Consider the following 21348-nt stretch of genomic DNA (forward strand, 5'->3'; position numbering starts at 1 on the left):
TTTCCTATTTCCAATCATATCTTTACTAATGAAAGCACTGAGCTATTTATCATTTTTATGATAATGAAATTAAGAATGCTTTTATTCTATTGAATCTGATAAGACTTTTATGTCTTATTTTTTACCTTTAAATTTTCTAAAGATAGTTATATATCATTGGTATGGATTGCATTGATGCTGCGAATCATTTCTTTCTTACCAGCTAAATTTGCTAATATAATTAAGCACTTTGTTATTGTTGTTATTCATTAAAAGACAAGTGTTAATAATTTCAGTGACTTCAAGAATATTTTTTTATGTAATATTATCTATAAGGTTATTGTTATCATTCTTGCTAACAAGCCTATGTTAATTTTACTTAGTAATATCCATCAATCTCAAGCCACTTTCATTAAAGGCTGTGACATTGTTGAGAATATTTTTTTAGTTAATAGTTTTTTATTTTGTTTAAATTTGAATAAAGACCTTACATTATTTGGTTCGAAAATTGATTTAATGAAAGCTTTTGATAAAGTTAAAAGATGTTTCATTTATGATTGTATGAAACGTATGGGTTTTCCCATTCTTTTCATTAATTGGATTAAAGCTTGCATGAGTGATATTTATTTTTCTATTATTATTAACTACGAGTTAAACATGTTACTAGCCTATCACATCTCTTTTAAGGCAATGATGTATGTCTGCTCCTTATCTTTTTTATCATTATTATGTATATTTTATCTTTTCTTTTAAAAGCTAATAATCACATTATTAATTATTCTAATGTGACTGTTGAAATTTAGAGGGTGGGTTTCTCATTTAATTTATGTTAATGATATTCTAATTTTTGGTAAACCTGATATTTTTTTCTTAGTTGTTTGTTTAATATTTTTCATATCTTCAACAAGACTTCTAATTTTAATGTTAATGTTTCTTTGTCAGCTATTTATTTTTCCAGGTCTGTGTGTGCCTAATGACAAAGGCAGATGTAGATGTAGGAAGACTTGGGCTTATTGTATAAAAAATGATCTTAATATTTTACAACTAAATGAAAATATGACACTAAATATGACACAATGGAGAAAAAGGATTCATGTAGCCTACCCCATGTTGTGGGATTAAGGCTTTGTAGTTGTTGTTTAAGTGTTCGAAAAATCATCTCACCATTTGATTTAATTCTTATTATTCAATCTTATTTTTCTATTACTATTTTCCGAAAATACTTAATTAGAGTGATTTACAAGATTAGATCTTGTCTTAATTTTCATGTGACTACTTATAGTCAATTATCTTTTTATTATGATCTCTTATTTAATGGTAATTTTTAATATGAGAGTTGGGAATATTGCTTTCGCTTGGCTCAATTGTCCCAAGACACCAAACTTTGTGATGTCATCTTTAATGATAATTTGATCATTTCTGCTAATTTGATGGCCTCTTCTCAATGCAATGGCTCTATTCATGTTATTCCCATTAAAATGGTAACACCTGCTTTTGGAATGATTTAAAATCTTATTCTGATAAATATATTTATTATTTTCTTCATGAGCATATTTCTCATAAAGATTGGTATAAATTGATTTGGCATAAGAGCTATGCTTTTAAATTTGTCATTCATATGTGAAAGACCACACATAATGGGATCAAAACCTCTAGCATTACTATTGATATTTATTGCAAGCTCTCTTTAAATGTTTCAGAATTTCATAATCATTTATTTTTTAGTGTCCTTATTCACATTCTCTTTTAAAAGGTTGTTTTCCCTAGGACTTTTTTTTTAGTCCCTAGTAATATTTATCAAATTATTTAGTACTTTGACAATATTAATTGTAAGATCGCTAAACGATTCCTTCTCTTAGTTGTTCATGTTATGGTCTACTGTATTTGGTGTAAAAGAAATTGCAAAATTTTTAAAAATAATTCCAGTCATATTGAAATGTTGATTCAAAACATCCATTGGATCATTAAGCAGAATGGTAGAAGGTAAAAATTCAAAAAATAAATTCCCTCAATAAAAATTATTTATACGCTTTAATTCATTTTTTTTTCTTTTTTTTAAATTTATGTTTCTCATTTGTTCATTTTTTTTATATATATTCTAATTTTGTAATCTTAATATATACATTTTGGTAGAAGTCTTCTGTTTCTTATGTTGTTTCTTTGATTGATACCTTTATTCCGGTTTCTTCTTTTTGTTGGTTGTTTTTCTTTTAGTTTGTTTAGTTTCTTTATTTTAATTCTGGTTATTTTTTTATATTTTTTTCTCTTTAGACTCAACCATTTATGTATATATCTTTATATATACAATATTTTTAATGGAGTCTTTAGCTACTTCTCTTGTCAGTTGTTTTTTGTTTCTTCTTTTGGGCTGATTATTCCATTACATATTCTATTCTAAACTCTTAACCTCTTGTTCTGTTTCTTCTCTAGGTCATTAGCTTCTTTCTATTTTTCTTTTTCGACTGGTTGCCCTCATTTTACATATTTATTTTATTTCTTAGTCTCTATCTTTTTGGCCAATTAGAACATATGCATAGTTGAGTTTATTCTTAAACGTTTTAGTGATCCAAACAGAAGTATGTTTGATTTTTTTTCTTAAAAGTTTGAGTTGGGTGGAGCCATGATAAATTCCAATAATTTCTTAAAATTCAATCGTACATTTGAAAATCTTTGATTTTCACATTACATAAATGAAATTTTAATGTGTTTTACAGGTAAATTATTCTGACATCATTTTCTTGACTTCTTCATTTGGATATAGTTGTGATTTGGATTCTTTGGCTCTTTCTTTTGTCATGTTTCATGTTTTATGTTTCTTCTTTTATTTTGCAGATGAAAGTGTAAACGACTATTTGGAGAAGTTGATTTTGGTGCATTTATGGAGGACATTATCTAATTAATTAAGCTAGAACCACTTGTCTCTTGCTTCATTTCTTTTCTTCTTCTCTCGGGGCTATGTTGTTGATTGTCTAGAGGCTATTTTATGGATTGTATTTTTGGTTTTTTTTACTGTTCTTGTTGTCTATTTTGAGTTGAGGTGTTGAGTTTATATTCTTTGTTTCATGTTGGGTTTTCCTCCTTTAAGTTAGTTGTGTGGTGTTGTTGTAAGTTTTGTTGGTCTTTGTACTTTATTTTTGTTGAATAAAGTTAAGTGCGATCCTCAACTTTTTGAATATATCAATATTTTCATCATCACAAAAACACCAAAAGTTAGCCAAAACAAAATTTCATAAATTACAAAAAGTTTGCCAAAAGTCACAAAAATTTCAAACAAACCCCATATAAATTTGTTATAATATTTGAGAAAAGAAATATGCATCACAAAGCATTCAAGAGATTGCCAAAAAATTAATAGGGGCACAGCAAGTATTATAAACAATCAAGACAAAATCAAAATCAAGCATTTAACTTAGTCAACCAAGTTTTCTTGAATTTCCATCCTCTTAATTTATGGGTCATAAGGAGTTTATTTTTCATTTGCATACTAAACACCCTAATATTAATATTACTTAAGAGTATGTACTTTTTCTTCTACTAAATATAAGAAACTAACACAGACACTAACACAGACGCGACAAATTAGTAGGGCGCCTTGGCAATAATATGAGTTTCAAAATGAACATGGAGCACCCCGTGCAAGCTTAGGGGAGCTGGAAGTAGTCCTCCAAAAGAAAGTCTACTATGAGAGATACCGAATAATGATATTTGAAGAAAGTGAGGAAGCAACTTTTCCACTTAGAGTTTACATAGAATAACATTTCCACTACCCGAATGCCCCAAGCTTATTAGGAAACTTTAAGACCACAATATGGGCAATTAAGAAAAAAAAAGTGCAAAATTAAGAGTGTTTCCTTTGAACCAAATATAACAAATTCAGCACATAATTGAGAAGTTCGAAAAGAGAAGCTGCTGAGCTTTGAAAGTGTCAAAACTCTCCTTCATTCTCTCAAAGGATTTTGCCTATCTTCTTGTTTAAAGAGATAAATGGTAAACCATTGTAACAATCCAAACTAGGAGTGTGTTGAGATTAAAGGAGTTCCAATTTCCAAAAAAATTGTTAATTATCTTAAAATAAGCAATTTGTGAGAAAAGTCATGGTAAGTGCTCCCCATCCAATGTCATAGAGATCTATTTGCCAACCACAAGACACAAAAGAACTTGTTTCTAAAAGTAGCTCTATAACTATATTATTTTTCATGCTAGAAGCTGACATCTTCAATTCCTTCTAAAAATCTGACATTCTCATGCTAGCGAAGTACCAAATAAAATCATAAGAGAGGAAGCAACAATTTGATAAAATATTGTACTTGTTTTAAGACTCGAGAGGTAAGACAAAATAGCTTTCATCTTGTAAGTTTTGTTCAGGATGAATATAACATCCTTTTTTTCCCGATAAAGGGTGGATTTATGCTGGGATGTAGTGTGGATATTTTTGAAGGTCCCCTCATCATACAGAAATTTTGATGTCAATGAATTGATCTTTTAGATGATACATTTAGGATCACTCTCACTTTTTTCTTTTTTCTTTTTTTATGTTTTGATTTAAAATAAAATATTTAGTATGTTTGATTAACATATAATTATTTTTGAAAACATTCAAATCATGTAAAAATTGTTTCGAATATTTTCAAAAACATGTTTATTTACTTTTAAAAATAAAAAATAGTAAACCTAATAAAAGCATATTAAAAATATGTTTTTAAAAATAAAATTAAATTAAAAATAATCCCATACAAACCCATCGAAATAGAGATAGAGCATATACAATAGGACATAGCCATTTATAGATGATATAATCATTAAAATATACATTCAAATGACAAAAATTTCTTAATTCTATCAAGACAAACAGTTCTCAATTTTCTTCAACAAAAGGTACAATCTAAAATCCAAATACCAAGAGACTATGCCAAATGCTGTAATACAAACTACTTGTTACCAACTTACTATTAATGGGTATGTTCTATCCAGCACTTTGAGGGAGTTGTTTGTGAATAATCACATTTGAAGAAAGTGAGGAGGCAACTTTTCCACTTAGAGTTACAAAGTTTACATAGAATAACATTTCCACTACCCGAATGCCCCAAGCTTATGCGGGGTAGTTTCACCCTATTACAAACAGTTATGTCTTTATTACACGACTTTTTGTAAATGTTCTTTTACTCATGGCTAAAGCTAATCTTAATGCAATGTAAACCTTTTTCTATCATCTTAACAAGTTAAAGGATTGCATGGGGCTAAAACATAACTCTCAAAAGTTAAAATATAAATTTCATCAAACTTACTATTAAAAGTTTGTAATAGGGTGAAATTCCTCAAAAGTGCAGGATAGAACATCCCTATTAATGGGTAGCAACAAGGAGGGGCATACTTCACCTCATTTATAAAAAAGGGCAAAATATGATAAAATCTTTAAAATATTCTTAATGAAGTGTCTGTATGCAAAACTTATGTCAATATTGAACCCAAGAAAAGATACTTATCTTGTTTTCTTAATATCACAAAAATGAGATGAAAGGAGCTTCCATGGTTGGTCACCACCAGCTGCACAGCTAGGGGTGTAAATAAGGCGAACATGAGCGAGCCTAGGCTCAACTCATTTTCGGCTCGTTTATATTTCAAGCTCAAAAAGTGTGTTCGTGTTCAGCTCGTTTGCTTAACGAGACAAACACGATCCGTTCATGAACAAAAGTCATTTTGACAGCCCTAATCACGTAATCATTAGATGTTAAAGATTGGGGCAAGACTTAAAACATCATTTGAATCTAATTTAATAATCTTTATTCTATTATTTTATTAATACTTTTAATGATTATAAATCTTTGTAGCCCTGTAGTCAACTGAATTTTTAAAAAAGACTACTCATCAAAAATATATATATATAATTGTTAGTAGTATTTCGAGCCAAAACGAACCGAACACGAACGAACAAATATTGCTTTATGTTGTTTGTGTTCGGCTCGTTAACTTAGCGAACAAGCCGAACACGAGCTTCTAACGAGCCGAATACGAGCTGTTCGTGAACAACGAGCCGTTTTGACAGCCCTATGCACGGCAGAATCTCAAAAGCAACAATCACAGCAGGATGAATTTTAGAATCATTTGATTTTTTAATTATTAAAATTTCTTCTAAAATAAATGTAATATAAAAACTGATTAATTATTTGTATATTACATTTATCTCAAAACCAAATCTAAGAAAACCAGAATCTTATCCCGGCCTAATTTCTCTTCAAAATCAACAGGCGTCACATAGAGGAACAACCCACCAGCAATTAAGCCACAATGACTAGTTAGTAACTAGCAGCAGAAACAGTGCGCATCTTTGCATAAACCTGAGCTAGATTACGAGCAACAATAGAATCGATAATATGCACACAACAAGAGAAGATGATGATAGCATTAAGTTGAAGTGAAAGAGTTTCGATAGACGGATCTTCTGCTGTTTCATCATTCTTACCCAACATGCAACAGAGAAAAGACAACCACCAGCACGTTAAAGTATTAAGAAGACACAAGACTCGTCCAAAATAGAGAGAGAAAGAGAGAAAGAGAGAGAGTAGCACCAATTCACTCAAATGCCCACTGGTTCTCCCTCCGAATCTCCTCCTCTTCCTCCGGTGTGAAGTCATTCTTGATGTTAAAGGTCTTGCGAATCTCTTCGGGAGTTTTCCCCTTAATCATATCTGCCACAGTTTGGCAGGTCAAATCAAGCAGGCCTTTGATGTTCAGATAGTTGGCTGCCTATAAACATCACATAAATTAATAAATTAAGAACCGTAAGAACCGTAAGGGAGCAAAAATGTCATGACAAAAGCAATGAAGCATGAAGAAGAAATTACAATAAGAGGAGAACCTCGATTTCATTCCCTCAATATAACAACTTTCATTGTTTGTATTGATTAGTCATACTCAAAAACCCAGGATCAAAAAGGAAAATGGATTTACCCATTTCACAGTTTCGACTTAGCACAACATTGATCCAATAAATTAACAACAATATAAGGATATGTAATAGTAAAGGCTATCATTCACATGATTGTAATGTCTACAATACAAAAGAATTGATACAAATCATCAAAACAATGCTACTTAGCCAAGTTATCCATATCCTTCTAAAATAACAACCTATCCTAAGACAAAGTCCACAACCAGAATCCCATATTTACATCATCCGTAACATATACATAAACACATTGTGCAAAGACACATATCGATGTGATACAAATTATAAATACTTGCTCAGTGAGACTGATCACCCATCTAAATATCCTTATCCCTTCCCTAAACAAACATAAGCAGGTACAATAGAATGGGCAAAAGGCCAAGCAGATCACATGAAAAATATGAAAGAATGCAATACAAGACAAGAATTAATATATACAGATAGTCATGTAAGCCAATTTATGTCCATCACATAACGTGCAAAAGATAACTAACATGCTAATGAACTTAGCAACATGTCAAAAGGTGAATGAAATAGTGCACGATTAGTCTTACCTATGGTTATAAAATTGGGGTTGGAATTCTGTACGAAGTCAAATGCACGAGAAGTTGTATTAAACAATTAGACCAAATTAACAATACCGTAGGTAAGCAAGATTGTGCAAAATTACTTTGATGTAGTTATAGTTATAGAATTGAGGTCAGAAGTCAGTTCAACAGCTAAATACAAAAAACAGTGTCAACACATTAGTTCAGATTTCGATCAGATTACGGCTAAAAAATTTATAAGATATTGAGACTCAACAATTCGGTTAAGTTGCAATCATTAGTACGAATTAATCACACCAATAAAGTAATCATATAGTTGATTATGAAGAGCTACAACTTCAATTCCAAAATAGATGCACATCATCATATGCAAATATAAAAAATGTAGGTACCCTTAGACTATGTCTAGCTCAGAACAGAATGCATCATCCACAGGGAATGGTTCTTTCAGTAGAGTATAAGACATAAGGTGTGTAAGCATAGGAAAAAAATTAAATCAACAACATTTATAAGATAGCCGTATATACATACAAACATATAAATATCCTAAGTATGGTAATATAAAATTAACAAAATAGATTGTGCATATCATAAAATATAGTTAGAAAAACAATACATACATACATATAACGAAAAACACAAAAAGTAGAATGGTAGAAATGATTACCCAATCATTTACTATTCATGCAGGTAATATTTTTTTCATGACTAGATGACCATACAGATAATTGAAGTTCCATCATAATGTATTAAAGTGTCCAACTATTTTGCAGAAATATCTCAGATGAGAAAAAATATATCAAGGTCATGACCTCAAGACCGCTAGCTAATATAAGAAGCAACCCAAGCTTGTACCTCCCACAGGATCATCAACAGCCCCTAAGTATTTAAAATTTATTAGTGCATCCTCTAAGCAGAGAAATATGGACTGAGCCAAAATAACAACTAACATTCTAGTAATGCATACATGTTATGACCTCAAGCCCATTGGCCAATATAAGGAGCAACCCAATCTTGTACCTCCCATAGGAACATCAACAGCCCCTAAATATTTAAAATTTATTAGCACGTCCTCTAAGCAGAGAAATATAGACTGGGCCAACATCTAGTACATGCATACATGTTATAATACTCATCCAATATAGTTAACATTGCCATTGCTTCCATAAGTTGAGTAAAATTTGATGAAAAAATACATAATATGAACCAAAAGGTGTAAAAAGAACAATTGCGCTAATATAATGAACAGTGGGCATAATATAATATGTAAGAACATTCATCACACATTTAGCATGCAAATTAATAGATTAAATAAACAAAAGAATATTGATATAATAAGCCAACACATACAAAATGCATTTCTCGATACAATATTACTAAAAATATGAAAAAGAAGCATACGATACTACGTAAAATTAGGAGCAAACCAGTGAAAACCATTCACAAACATCAAATGACACTCTAAAAAGTGCAACTGTGTGTAGCATGATCAATCCAATTATATCATAGTTAACTATATCATACCACAGGCTTTCAACCACATTGTGCATGAAATTAGATGATCATATGCATGATGCACATACTAAAATTGATAGATTTACACTGCTATCATAATGGAAAAACTGGCAGTAAATAAGATTCATAAGAGACTCAAACATACCATGCAAATACAGTTCAAGTCATGTGCATTTTGGTTCATTGCACATATGAAATGGGTCTCTACATTGAAGCAAATTACACCGCGAATGTGGATTTTTTTCACCAACAAGATTTGCTCAATCTCACCTTGATAACAGCCAATGCATATAGTCCAAGCTTGTCAAAGTGGTAAGTATGATTCATCTCCTATCTTGTAATTGAAAAATCTCCATTTAAATAACTATCATGTAAGAGAAATATCCAAGAGTTGTCTAAGTAATAATTTCCAAATTGATTCAATTAACTAAATACTAGCAGCCTAAAACTATGTTACTATTATAATTTCTTGGGCGAACCAAATCACAACACAAATCTAATCTACATCCCTTAAATTGACTAGTACTCTCTTACTTGCAAAGAAACTACTTTTAGAATTTAACTTGGATTAAACATATTAGGATCCAAAAAAACTTAGGATCCAAAAAAACTTTTAAATCCAAAAAAACTTTTAAATGTAACAACCATTAGGATATTATAGATTCGAATTTATAAGATTTAGTAAATACAGATTTGATAAATCCCGGGCATGGGGTATGCACAACAAAAAGTAGAAAATGTCCAACTAATCAAGTTGATAAAGTTGATGTGAAGGATACAAAAGACAACAAAGGTATCTTGGCTAGAAATTATCCAAAAAATTTTACATAATAAAATCAACAATTTGCGTAGAATTAAATAATTAAAGTAGATTCAGATTCATTTAAGACAACCCTCGGATAAGGCCCACAACAATGATTATGACATCAGAAACATGATAATCTTCGACCATGCAGCCACATCATCTTGATCCACACTGATTAAGGCTTTAATAGAACACCCTAATCCACTTGACAGGTAATGATATAGAAAAAATTACAAAAAATAACCACAAACTATATTTTATTAAACAAATCAAATTTCATATAGCCTTTAAATAGGAAACCCTAACAAGCATTCATAGCCCAATCTATGAGAATATTAACACCCAGAAAGCCAGAAAACACGAATTACCGTTTTCTTCCCTAAATCCTTCCATAGTAGATGTCTATCAAATATATAAAACTCTAAACAAAAAAACAAATCAATCATGCAAACAATCGCCAATAGCAATCATGTATCACTAACACAATAAGGTCATCCGAAATAAAAATTAAAACAAAGACAAAACATGCATACCAGAATAAGATCGAAAAGCGTAGCCTGATCAACCTTCACAAAATCGGAGTCCCAGCCCTTGAGATCTTCTTCCGCAGTTTTCTCATCGCCGGCGGCCGGCCCCGAAGACTTGGGCCGAGGCGACGTGTTTCTTGCAATACTCAATCACCTTAGAAAGAATCTTACTGTTCACGTTAGGGAGCGGGATCCCGTTATCCGCGCATCCATCCTCAATCATGTGACGGATTGTCTGAGATTCCATCGCCACAGCTTCTTCTACCAAGAACTCTTCACCGTCCGAGCTTTTCAATGTCACCTTCTTCCCTTCATCCGAAGCCATCACCACCGCGATCGATCAAAAAACTTGGAAAGATTGTAGGTCTCCACCAAAGAACCCTAGGAAGATCGGTTGGCCGGAATTTATAATGAATAATATTATTTTTTTTAGAAAAAATTACATGCTTCGCCCACAATTATTGGGTATTTACATAAACTCACATTTCAATTTTAATATTTACATCAAAGACAATTTTGAATTTTAAGCCTATATTTTTAGGGATTTATTCCACTTTTTATTAAAACTAATAAAATAATATTTTTTTTTGATAAATAATAAAATATTTTTTATTCGATACTAAGAATTTGATTTTCTTTGTGTAAATATAACGATTTGATTTCTTAAATATTTTTTTAAGGAATATGTGACCCTTGTTAATTGAAAATATTATTTTTTAAAGTCATTGATTCAATATATTATCTAAAACACGAGTGAAATATGAAGCCCTCCGACTGCTGGAGTTGGCCACAGAAGACTTCGCACCCAACTCGATGTCTTTCCTGCAATACTCAATAACCATGGAAAGAATCTCACCTTTCACTTGAAAGAGCGGGATCGTGTTATCCGCTCATCCCTTCTCAGTGATGTGGCGGATCGTCTGAGATTCTATTGCCACAACTTCTTCTATCAAGAACTCTTCACCATCCGAGCTCTTCAATGTCACATTCTTCCCTTCATTTGAAGCCATCACTTCCACGATTGATGAAAAAGTTACCCTAGAGATGGAAAAGTTATTCCGTCCAGACAGATAACTACTGATCGTCACGTCACCCGCCGATGCCGTGTATGACGATATGACCGTCAGTGATTGGCGGTCATTCTTCCCTTCATTTGAAGCCATCACTTCCACGATTGATGAAAAAGTTACCCTAGAGATGGAAAAGTTATTCAGTCCGGACGTGCACTGCCCGAACAAAATATTTTCTCCTAGAGATAACTTAAGTTGAAGTATAAGTCTGATTTGTAAAGTTAAAAGAAGTTTCTTGCACTTGTCGGAAAAGATAGAGATTCAGATGAAATTGGAGGAAAAGAAATAGAATAAGTTGTGCCTGTAATATATTTTTTTAAAAATATAGTTCAGTATTCTAAAATATCCGATTCAAAATGCTCATTTTATCGAAATAAATAAATAAATTGAGAAAATTAATATCTATAATTAATAATATTATTAAATATTTTATTTTACGTGAATATTTAGAAGCTAATTTTGAAGGTTGCTAGTTGTCTAGACATCTAAGGGATTTACGTACATATCATAATTCTTATGTGTTTTTATAATTAAAATAAATTTAAGATCAATATATATATCATTCAAATATTTTAATTATTTCAGAAAATATCATCAATATTAATTTTTTTAGTTGAAAAAAAAAAACATTTTTATAAATATATTTTAATATGATTGACATAAACATTAAAATATGTGTATTACATATGTACATACAAAAGAATTGTGTGACAAGAAGGTAAAGCATCTGATGCGGCATCAACAAATTTTATTATTTAACATGAATCTAGAAATAATCAGTATAAATTTTAAAGTATTTTTTAGTAAGAAATATTTCAACTCAAATTAAAAGTAATCCAGAATTTTAATTTCAGTAAACTTATAATCAAATTGACCGACATAATGAGACGTACTCAATGATGTCAAAATTGTCCCAATCTGAGTCGAACCAAGACAGCAAACAACTTTTTGGAAGCTTTATGTGGTTAATTCAAAGGTAAAAGGATTCCAAATTTGACAAACTTCTAATCAAATCAAGAGTCTCGACAATACGTGTCTAACAAGCCCAAGATCACTAGATTTCAAAATCATTAAGACAATTAAATGTTCACAAAATACCTTTCGATCGTGGGAATACTTTTGGGCCATCCGATGGAGCCGATTTGGAGCAATTGGATGGCAGAAGCAAGTGGTCCTCATGAAAACACGCAACCCACATAGTTTCATGCAAAACGTATGTGACCATGCCAAAAATTGCTCAATCGTGTGAGCCCTTCAACTGAGGCATCACCAAGTGGGATCCCAATAGTTGGATCACACACTGTACATAATATGAAGCACCATAGAGGTTCGTCAGATCCCACATCTGTGGATCGCCACCTAAACTCCAATCGTGGTCCGACGCTCTGTCAGTGTAAACCGCAAGTCCACACGACCTACCAACCCTCTCCGACGAGACAACCCTGTGGCCCTCCAACACACCATAGACGCACTGACGGTGAGCCGCCGACACGTCACTGACACACTAATTCTCTTTTTAAAGCTTTGTGTCATTAATTTAAAGGTCAAATATGACAAGCTTATAGCCAAATAGAACATATTGGCAAGTCAAGTCAAACGAGCTCAAGATCACTGAATTCTGAAATTGTTAAAGCATTTAATATCCACAAAATATCATTTGACCATTGGAATTTCTTTGATTCATCTGATGGAGTGATTTAGACTCCTTATTTAGTTGGAAGGCACTCCCAAACTCTAATAATAGAGCCATACACCCTGCATGAAAGGGGACTTAGAAGTCAATCCAGTTTAAATACCTGGTGAACGCTTCCAGCTCCCGCAATCGTCGAACATTGCCTGTCAGCTACCATCGACCACCGCTCGTCAATTACCTTCAACCACTGCTCATCGGCTATCGTCGACTACCATTGGATGTTCCATGTTTATTGTAACAAATCCCCTCACAGAGTCACGACATATGCTACAAAGTAATGAATCATCGTACGGAGTCGCAACACAGCCTACAAAGTAGTGCAACTCTCCTCATGTATCATCACAGCAATGATCTCATCCAATTAAGGGATAGTTACTTGAGCTAGGATGACAGATCTCCTCGGATCAAAGGTCAGTTTCAGATGAGCCAGAAAGTGCATAGTCTTCATCTGTGTAAAGATTTCCCCTTTCTTGCACTCTAGATCGCCATAGCACAACATTGGTAAGAAGTGATCAAGATATGTCCACAACCGCTCCAGCTCTATGGAGTGCTCTTGAATCAATCTATCACCCTGAACCACTGCCTCTATCTCACGTTGAATTTGGAACATCCTCACGTGGCTTTCAACTCTAGCATAAATCTTCTTTAGCTTTGCCCAGCTGTTGCTCACCATTAGAATGTCATCTACTGATGAGACAATTGATGGAAAAATCTAGTTGAGTAACTAGGTGTAAAGCAAAGCATTGTGGTCCTTCACTCCTCTCAGCATTGTCAATCTTTGGCCCGACTCCTATCATATATCATTTTAGTCTTTTCCTTACTATAGCAGCCTCAATTCGATGTGACCAACTCAGATATGTGGCCAATCCATCAAGTTTCAGATCCACAGGAGGAAGATCTAGTTTCACCCATGTTGGAGCACATGTTGAAGTAGCAGCTCATATTAAGACACGAGCTCCCTGTATGAGCTCGACCAAGATGTTCAGAAATTCAAGATTTATCTTTCCTAGAAGCTTTAAACTCTTACTTCCTACACTATCTCCATCTCCTGACATCCTCAATTTAAATATTCCCAACCTCGTCGTCCTCTTATGCACGTAGAACCAAAGTTCTCTCCTCCACTGCTCTAGTTTTACACTCGTTTCACCATGTCCTGCACTGAGCCGCTTGAATTATTCTACCGCAATCTAGCTTCCAAGACATTGTCAGTTCGGCCCTTCCCGAGCATGTCGTCTACTTCGCGCATCCTGCTGTGGCGCTTGTATCGCGAGCATCCATAAATCCGGTGGTTGCCTTGCTAGCTAGCTCTAATCATGACTGTCTTGCGTAGTGCGATGGCACCTGTATCGCGAGTTCACACTATGATCCCTTCGCTGCCGTCCTAGTTAGCTCAAATTGCGACTGTTTCGTGATGACAAAGTGGAAGGAAGAGGAAAATCGGCAAGCTGCAACAGCAATAATGCACGCCGATCCTAACTATCTAGCAGCCCGAACGAAGACTCTTTGTGTGAGGGCTCTAATACCATATAGAAAGAGTTGTTTGAAAACCTCATTTGTACCCCTAGGTTTCTTCAATATTCTCTTTTTACCAATAGGACCCTAATAAAGTCCAATTCTCAACACAGACATGTTATTTTTGGCATTCCACATTGTCATCATTTCCCCTTATTCTATTTATTTATTCATACAAGCATCTCCAACTGTCCATTTTACCCCTCCTTTTAATTCATAACCTCTTGTATGGTAAGATACAAAGTCGGCCATAGTTACTTCCAGGTGTATTTTTTTACAAATTTTATATGTTAAATTCATGAGGTCTGGATATTGTTTAGCTGTTGTGCAGTGATTCTTCTATTTGTTTATCAAGCCCTCTCCTTATATTGTTCAAATCAATCAATGTGGTTGGCCCTATTTCGCGTTTGGCTTCTATCCTTGCCGCTAGATTTTTCGGAGCGGTGTGTCACGGACAAAAAGTCCCACATCGGCTACGTGTAGGGCCGGAAAACAGTATGTAAGTCCAGGGCTGCCCACCACCCCGAAGAGCTCTTTTGGGAGGTGTCAAGTGGTATTAGAGCAGATTACTGTCTGTCAGATGTGTGGACTCTCCATGATCCAATGAGACTCTCAGTGGAGCCGATTCATGACGAGGGCGTCACGCGATTGGGTGGAGGAGAATGTCACGGACAAAAAGTCTCATATCGGCTAGGTGTAGGGCCGAAAAACAATATTTAAGTCATGAGTTGCCCACCACCCCGAAGAGCTCTTTTGGGAGGTGACAGGTGGCTGCTGCAGCTTCCCATCCTTTCGACACAGCTAAAACTAGATAACAGCGCATTTTCAATGAGACCCTCAAAGGAGCCGATTCGTGACGAGGGTGTCACGCGATTGAGTGGAGGAGAATGTCACGGACAAAAAGTTCCATATCGGCTAGGTGTAGGGCCGAAAAACAATATATAAGTCCTGAGTTGCCCACCACCCCGAAGAGCTCTTTTGGGAGGTGACAAGGTGGCTGCTGCAGCTTCCCATCCTTTCGCATTTTCAAGCCCAAGATATCCCTGCCTTCTTCCACATCGTCATTGTTTCTCATTCTCGGTAAATATATTGAATTCCTTTGGCAATTATTTAACTTTAAAACTTCAATCTCTTTTAAAATTTTTAAAACTATTAAAAATATTATTATTAAATCAAACTTATAATTATCATTAATCATTATTAAATATTTAACTTCAAAACATCATTTACTCTTGTTGCCAGCTACTTGCTTGCCGTTAAGCACCTCTTATAATTGGGGGCTTAATTTATTTAACTTCAAAACATCATTTTTTTTCTTTTTTTAATTATTTTTTTGTGAAAGTTCGTTCGACTCAAAATTAGCTCGAATTTATTTCGATCCAAACCAAAACTCTAATCAATTTTCTAGCAGTTAATAATCTTTCAAGCTAAATTCACAGCCCTAATTATAAGATAGGAACACACAAGAGCGAGACGTTGGATGAAGTGAATCAACTTAAAAGTGAGATGTTTTGTTTTTTTAATATTTACATGCATTACACTCAAATATTTAATGTGTGTGCACCTATATATATATATATATATTAAGAATGGTCGAAGTCTATTATACGAGGCCCTAGCCACCCTCATGTAACTAACTATTCGAGGGCCGCCCTCACTATCGACAAACTACACGGAGGGGAACTCAAACATGTGATCTGAGGGGACATACGACTTTCAAATTCTACCAACAAGCTGCAACTCGTGGCACACATGTGCACAAAGATATATATATATATATTAGAAAATTAAATAACAAAACGAAAAAAAAAAAAGAAAAAAAAAAAGAAAGAGAATTTACAAACAAATCAACTCCCATGTCTCTACATATCAAACACCTTTAATTTTTACTTGCATGCCAACCTCCATATGTATAAGAAGGTATATTTAACCTTTTATAAGTGAAGATAATGATTTTTTTTTTTATTTTTATGTGATAGAAAAATTTTGGGTGGTAGAAATGAAACTTTATATGTTAGATAGGTAGATACATAAGAATTGGATGGTATCTATGTAAATGCCCAAAAAAAAAATAGAAAAAAAAAAATCAAATCAAAATTTCAAATTTATTTTGTCCCACATTATAGGAGACTTTTGTTTGCAGGTGTTTAAATATATCTGAATTAATTGTAGCGTCATTGTAATCTATTATTTCGAAGATCTTTAAAATAAGTATTTAAATGATTGAAGGCTCAGGATATGAGTAAATTTTTAAAACTGAAGCTCTTGATAAGTAATTAGTTTCTCCATAGTGCTTGGATTAGTACCACATCATGAAACAAATAAAACATGCTTCTCATTTATTATGAGAAGTGTTAAAGTGTGAAAGTTCGTTCGACTCAAAATTAGCTCGAAAGAAATTCAACATCAAAATTTGGCTTGTTTATTTCGATCCAAACCAAAACTCTAATCAATTTTCTAGCAGTTAATAATCTTTCAAGCTAAATTCACAGCCCTAATTATAAGATAGGAACACACAAGAGCGAGACGTTGGATGAAGTGAATCAACTTAAAAGTGAGATGTTTTGTTTTTATTAAATGAATAAGGTAAATTTATTAGTTATGAACATAATTTTATCATTGGATGTGAATTTTGATATATTTTTTAAATAATAAATAATCTATATTCAGTATTTAAATGATCAGCTGTCTATAATTTTTTTATTATTATAATTATTATTATTGTGTATCTCACGAGTAAATGAACTGAAGAAGAAAGCTCCTTACATCTTAGAACAAAATGAACAGGTTGAGATGAGAAATCGTCAATCTAATAGAACTACTCGTACTTTATTTAACACAACTAACTTATCACATAATTTTCAATGGATGTTGTTCAAACAATCATGTATCTCATCAACCTACTTTCTTCGCCAACTCCTACAACAAATCTCTTTTTTTAATGCATGTAATTTTTTTAATTTATTATTGTGTACCTCAAGAATGAATGAGATGAAGAAGAAAGCTCCTTACACATTAGAACAGAATGAAAAGGTTGAGATAAGAAATCATCATATAATAGAAACTGCTTGTACTACTCGACAAAACAAACTTATCAAATCATTTTCAATGGATGTTGTTCAAACAACTATGTATCTCGTAAACCCGTTTCCTCCCCCAACGCCTGCAACAAATCTCCTTTTCAGCTCTTATTTTAAAAAAAAAAAAAAAAACCCTAAATACCAACATCTTAGAACATTTGTTCTTGCTTGCTTCCCTTTACAACAACATCAAATAGATAATAAATTCAGTCCCAAATTCCCTCCATGTATTCTCCCAAGATACAATCATCAACATAAAGTTTACAACATCATAAATAGATCTGTATTCTCCCAAGATATCATCAACATAAAGTTTACAACATCATAAATAGATGTTACGTGCTATTTAGGGTTGTTTTCGCAGTGATTTTTGTCTGGACAGTTGTCGACATCCTTCTTTTCCCTTCTAAGTGTTGTATCCTAGGACGAGTGCTCCGACTATATCTCGCTCTGAAGTGGTGATTGTTGCAGACTTTCTCATCCCCTATAACCTTTACTCTGCTGCCACCACCGCTTACAGAAATTTGTTGTACGTTAGACAAATTTATCTGTCTGTAACCTATCCTAACTTGCCCATGATGATTGATCTTTAAGATTATAATATCAACTGACAAATAATCATTTTTATTTGAAAAATTACTTTCATTATTAGAATTAAAAGGAATTGATTCATGAAGCCAACAGTGATATTTGTAATGTTCTAATAGTGAATGCTTCTATTGATACATGTATGCACCAAATGTTCATGAGAAGAAAGTCAACACAAAATTCTCATAGACCAACTCCATATAAAAATATCAAAACTTCTGATGTTCAGTATTTAGTACATAGTGAAAACAAGTACAAAGACAAATAAGGTCTGCAGACTAATCATGGGATTTATAAATTTGTGGAGGAAACCCTTAAACATTTTTATCATGATTTTGCACTTATTACATGTTGAACATTTTATTGTACATGCAAAAGATTATGCCAGCGCTAATGTCACAAAAAATCAATTATCCAGAATTAAGAGAGAATAATAAAAGAAGACCTTCCGACAGAAGATTGAGAGACCCACTTATCTGATTGGACACAGTAGTCCAAGCAATAACAAGCACGGTCAACGCCAACCGAGTCAAGAAGGCGACCAATCCAAGTTGTTTGGTCAAAAATGAGATAAAAAAATACTCAAGTCAACCACTATAAGAAAGTTGACCGAAGGCAACAACCTATTTTCCGATAGATCCGATCTGATAGATCCGGCCCAAGAAAATATCTAATTCCTTCATATCACCACCAGAGGCTTCTCATTAAAGATAAAAAATTGACAATACAACTGTCTTAAAGTCATCCCACATGATCTCTTAATTGAGGAACAAATTGTCTATCTGGTTATGATGATTCACCATCTGCCCAATAGCTTATTCTCGCTCCGTGACATGAGCTCCTCTTCCAGGGATCGAGGATAAACAACCATACTAAATCAACAAATCGACAAAGCCTCACCAATCGGATCAGTCCCGCCAACTCGGAGAAAAACAAACTCAACTGACCAGCAACGCCGACTAAGCCTAGCTAACAGGACCGATCTTTTCGAGCCAAAGTTTTACTTTCTCAACCAACTGAGTCAGAGAGCAGCCAAGCAATACTCATATATGTAAAATACCTAGAATATATTATACAAACCCGATTAAAGCACGACAGAAATGTAGTTCACTATATTGTATCATCTCCTATAAATAGAGATATCATTTTATGAGAAAATTAGGGAGATAGACAAGTTGCATTATTGTTCATTACTATTCACTATCATCTCTTTTTCTTCTTTCTTACGCTTTATTACTTGGGGTGTTCATGGACAAGTTAGGATTCAACGTTTACTATGGCAAATTAGGAGTTTATCATTTTAGCATTCCATTAAGATATGTATACACAGACTATGAATTCTTAAAAATAGTCGATAAGAATAAACCTAAAAAGGGAAAAAACCAAGAGGCCTCGTCTAAGTACACACTATAGAACACTAGCTTGATCTCTCCGGAGACTGAAATGTAAAATGCCAGCGTAGAATTGAACCAAACTTAGCTAGAAAAAATAGTTACCTAATTAATTGGATGAAAGGGTTAAGGCGAACTGAACTCTACATGCAAGCTAGAATTTTGACTTCATCAAGATTCCCACAACTTCTCTCATGGACGGACGAGATTCACTTGAAGCTTGAGTCCACAACATAGCCAATTCCAACAGTTTCAGAGCACAAGCCTTCTCATTGCCCATCCAATACCAAATCTCCTCGTCAAGGAAACACAAAATGTCCAAATTTTTGGCATTCTGCAGGCTTGCATTCATCCAGGCAACAATATCAAGACCATCTTCAAAGCTTGGATCCACTGACATTTTTCTGCAGAGAAGCTCTAAAAGAACAACTCCATAGTTGACAACATCACTCTTCTCATTCAATCTTGTTAAGTATCCTTTTTCTGAGCCAAAAAAAAAAAAAAAAAAAGAAGGTTAAAAGGTAACCCATGTAAAGAATCTGTATAAATATATTATTTGGAAGATTTACATACATACCACTAAATTCCAACGTATTTACATGTCTAACACCTAAACCTCAATTTTTACATATATACCAACTTTCTTATGTATGAAAGGGCGGTGTATTTCACTTTCTAAAAATTAAAAGGAAGGCATTTTTTTAAGTGATAATGAAATATTTGGGTGATATAAATATAAAAAGTAAAGTTTAGGTGATACATATGTAAATACATAGGAGTTGGGTGGTATTCATTAACAATTGTTCAAAGGGCATAGTATGTTGGAAGAAGAAAACGCCAATCACCTAGAGCAATATAGCCAATAGTGCCCACAATATAGCCAAGAGTACCCACAATTGAAGATTTTGCTGAGCTTAAATCGGAAGCAATATAGCCAATAGTGCCCACAATTGAAGATTTTGCTGAGCTTAAATCGGACCTCCCCCTCGTCGAACTACAACTAGTACTATCCATTAATTTTGATATTCCAAAGTCTCCTATCTTTGGCTCCAATTCGGAGCATTGCTTGATTTAAGATCTCTATGGATGACCTGAGGAACACAATCATGGTGAAGATAGGACAGACCTTGAGCTATTCCTAGAGCTATACGATGACGAATCTCCCAGTCTAGTGGAACCTGTGGCTTCTTCTGGTGCAACACATCAAAGAGAGATCCATCAAGCATGTACTCATAAACAATCATCCCAAATCCATCTCTTATACAATATCCAGCCATTCTCACAAGGTTTCTATGCCTCACAAAGTTCAAAATCTTCGTCTCATTAGAGCAGCTTGTCTCAGACAAGTCAACCTTTTTAATAGCCCAACAGTGATTTCCCATACCAATCTGTATTTTATAAACTGTCCCATAGTCTGTTGAGAAAATAAGGGCGAAGATAAACAGTAATCGACACAAATCCAGAAGAACACAGAGATTTAACGAGGTTCGGCAAAGATGCCTATGTCCTCAGGAGCAGAGCGGTGAGTTCCTTTCAATAATCAGAAAAGGGTTTACAGAATAGAGGGATCCAACTCTCTCAAAAACCTAGGATTACAAACAGGTCTATTTATAATCCTAGAGTAAGCCCTACAGTACAATATGTAATTCCCAAATTACCCCTGTACCGTATAGCCCCAACCCATATAACGTAAC

At 33.6% G+C, this 21348-nt stretch overlaps 2 protein-coding genes across 2 annotated transcripts in view; both read right to left on the bottom strand.

Annotated features, from left to right (window-relative positions):
- Window positions 1–6351: 6351 nt before the first annotated feature.
- On the bottom strand, window positions 6352–10736 carry LOC110020462 (SKP1-like protein 1A). Its single transcript, XM_020718575.1, is given in 3 exon segments — window positions 6352–6723; window positions 10327–10437; window positions 10439–10736. Coding segments are annotated over 3 exon segments (492 nt in total). The 5' UTR covers window positions 10646–10736; the 3' UTR covers window positions 6352–6549.
- Window positions 10737–19808: 9072 nt separating this feature from the next.
- LOC110020408 (probable leucine-rich repeat receptor-like protein kinase At5g63930) overlaps window positions 19809–21348 on the bottom strand; it is a 5572-nt gene continuing 4032 nt past the window's right edge. The window contains 4 exon segments of the mRNA XM_020718495.1: window positions 19809–20137; window positions 20500–20562; window positions 20662–20712; window positions 20715–21068. Of these exon segments, the coding sequence (XP_020574154.1) occupies window positions 19809–20137; window positions 20500–20562; window positions 20662–20712; window positions 20715–21068 (797 nt within the window).

This window comes from Phalaenopsis equestris, unplaced genomic scaffold, assembly GCF_001263595.1.
Source record: "Phalaenopsis equestris unplaced genomic scaffold, ASM126359v1 Scaffold000096, whole genome shotgun sequence".
NCBI classification, from domain to species: Eukaryota; Viridiplantae; Streptophyta; class Magnoliopsida; order Asparagales; family Orchidaceae; genus Phalaenopsis; species Phalaenopsis equestris.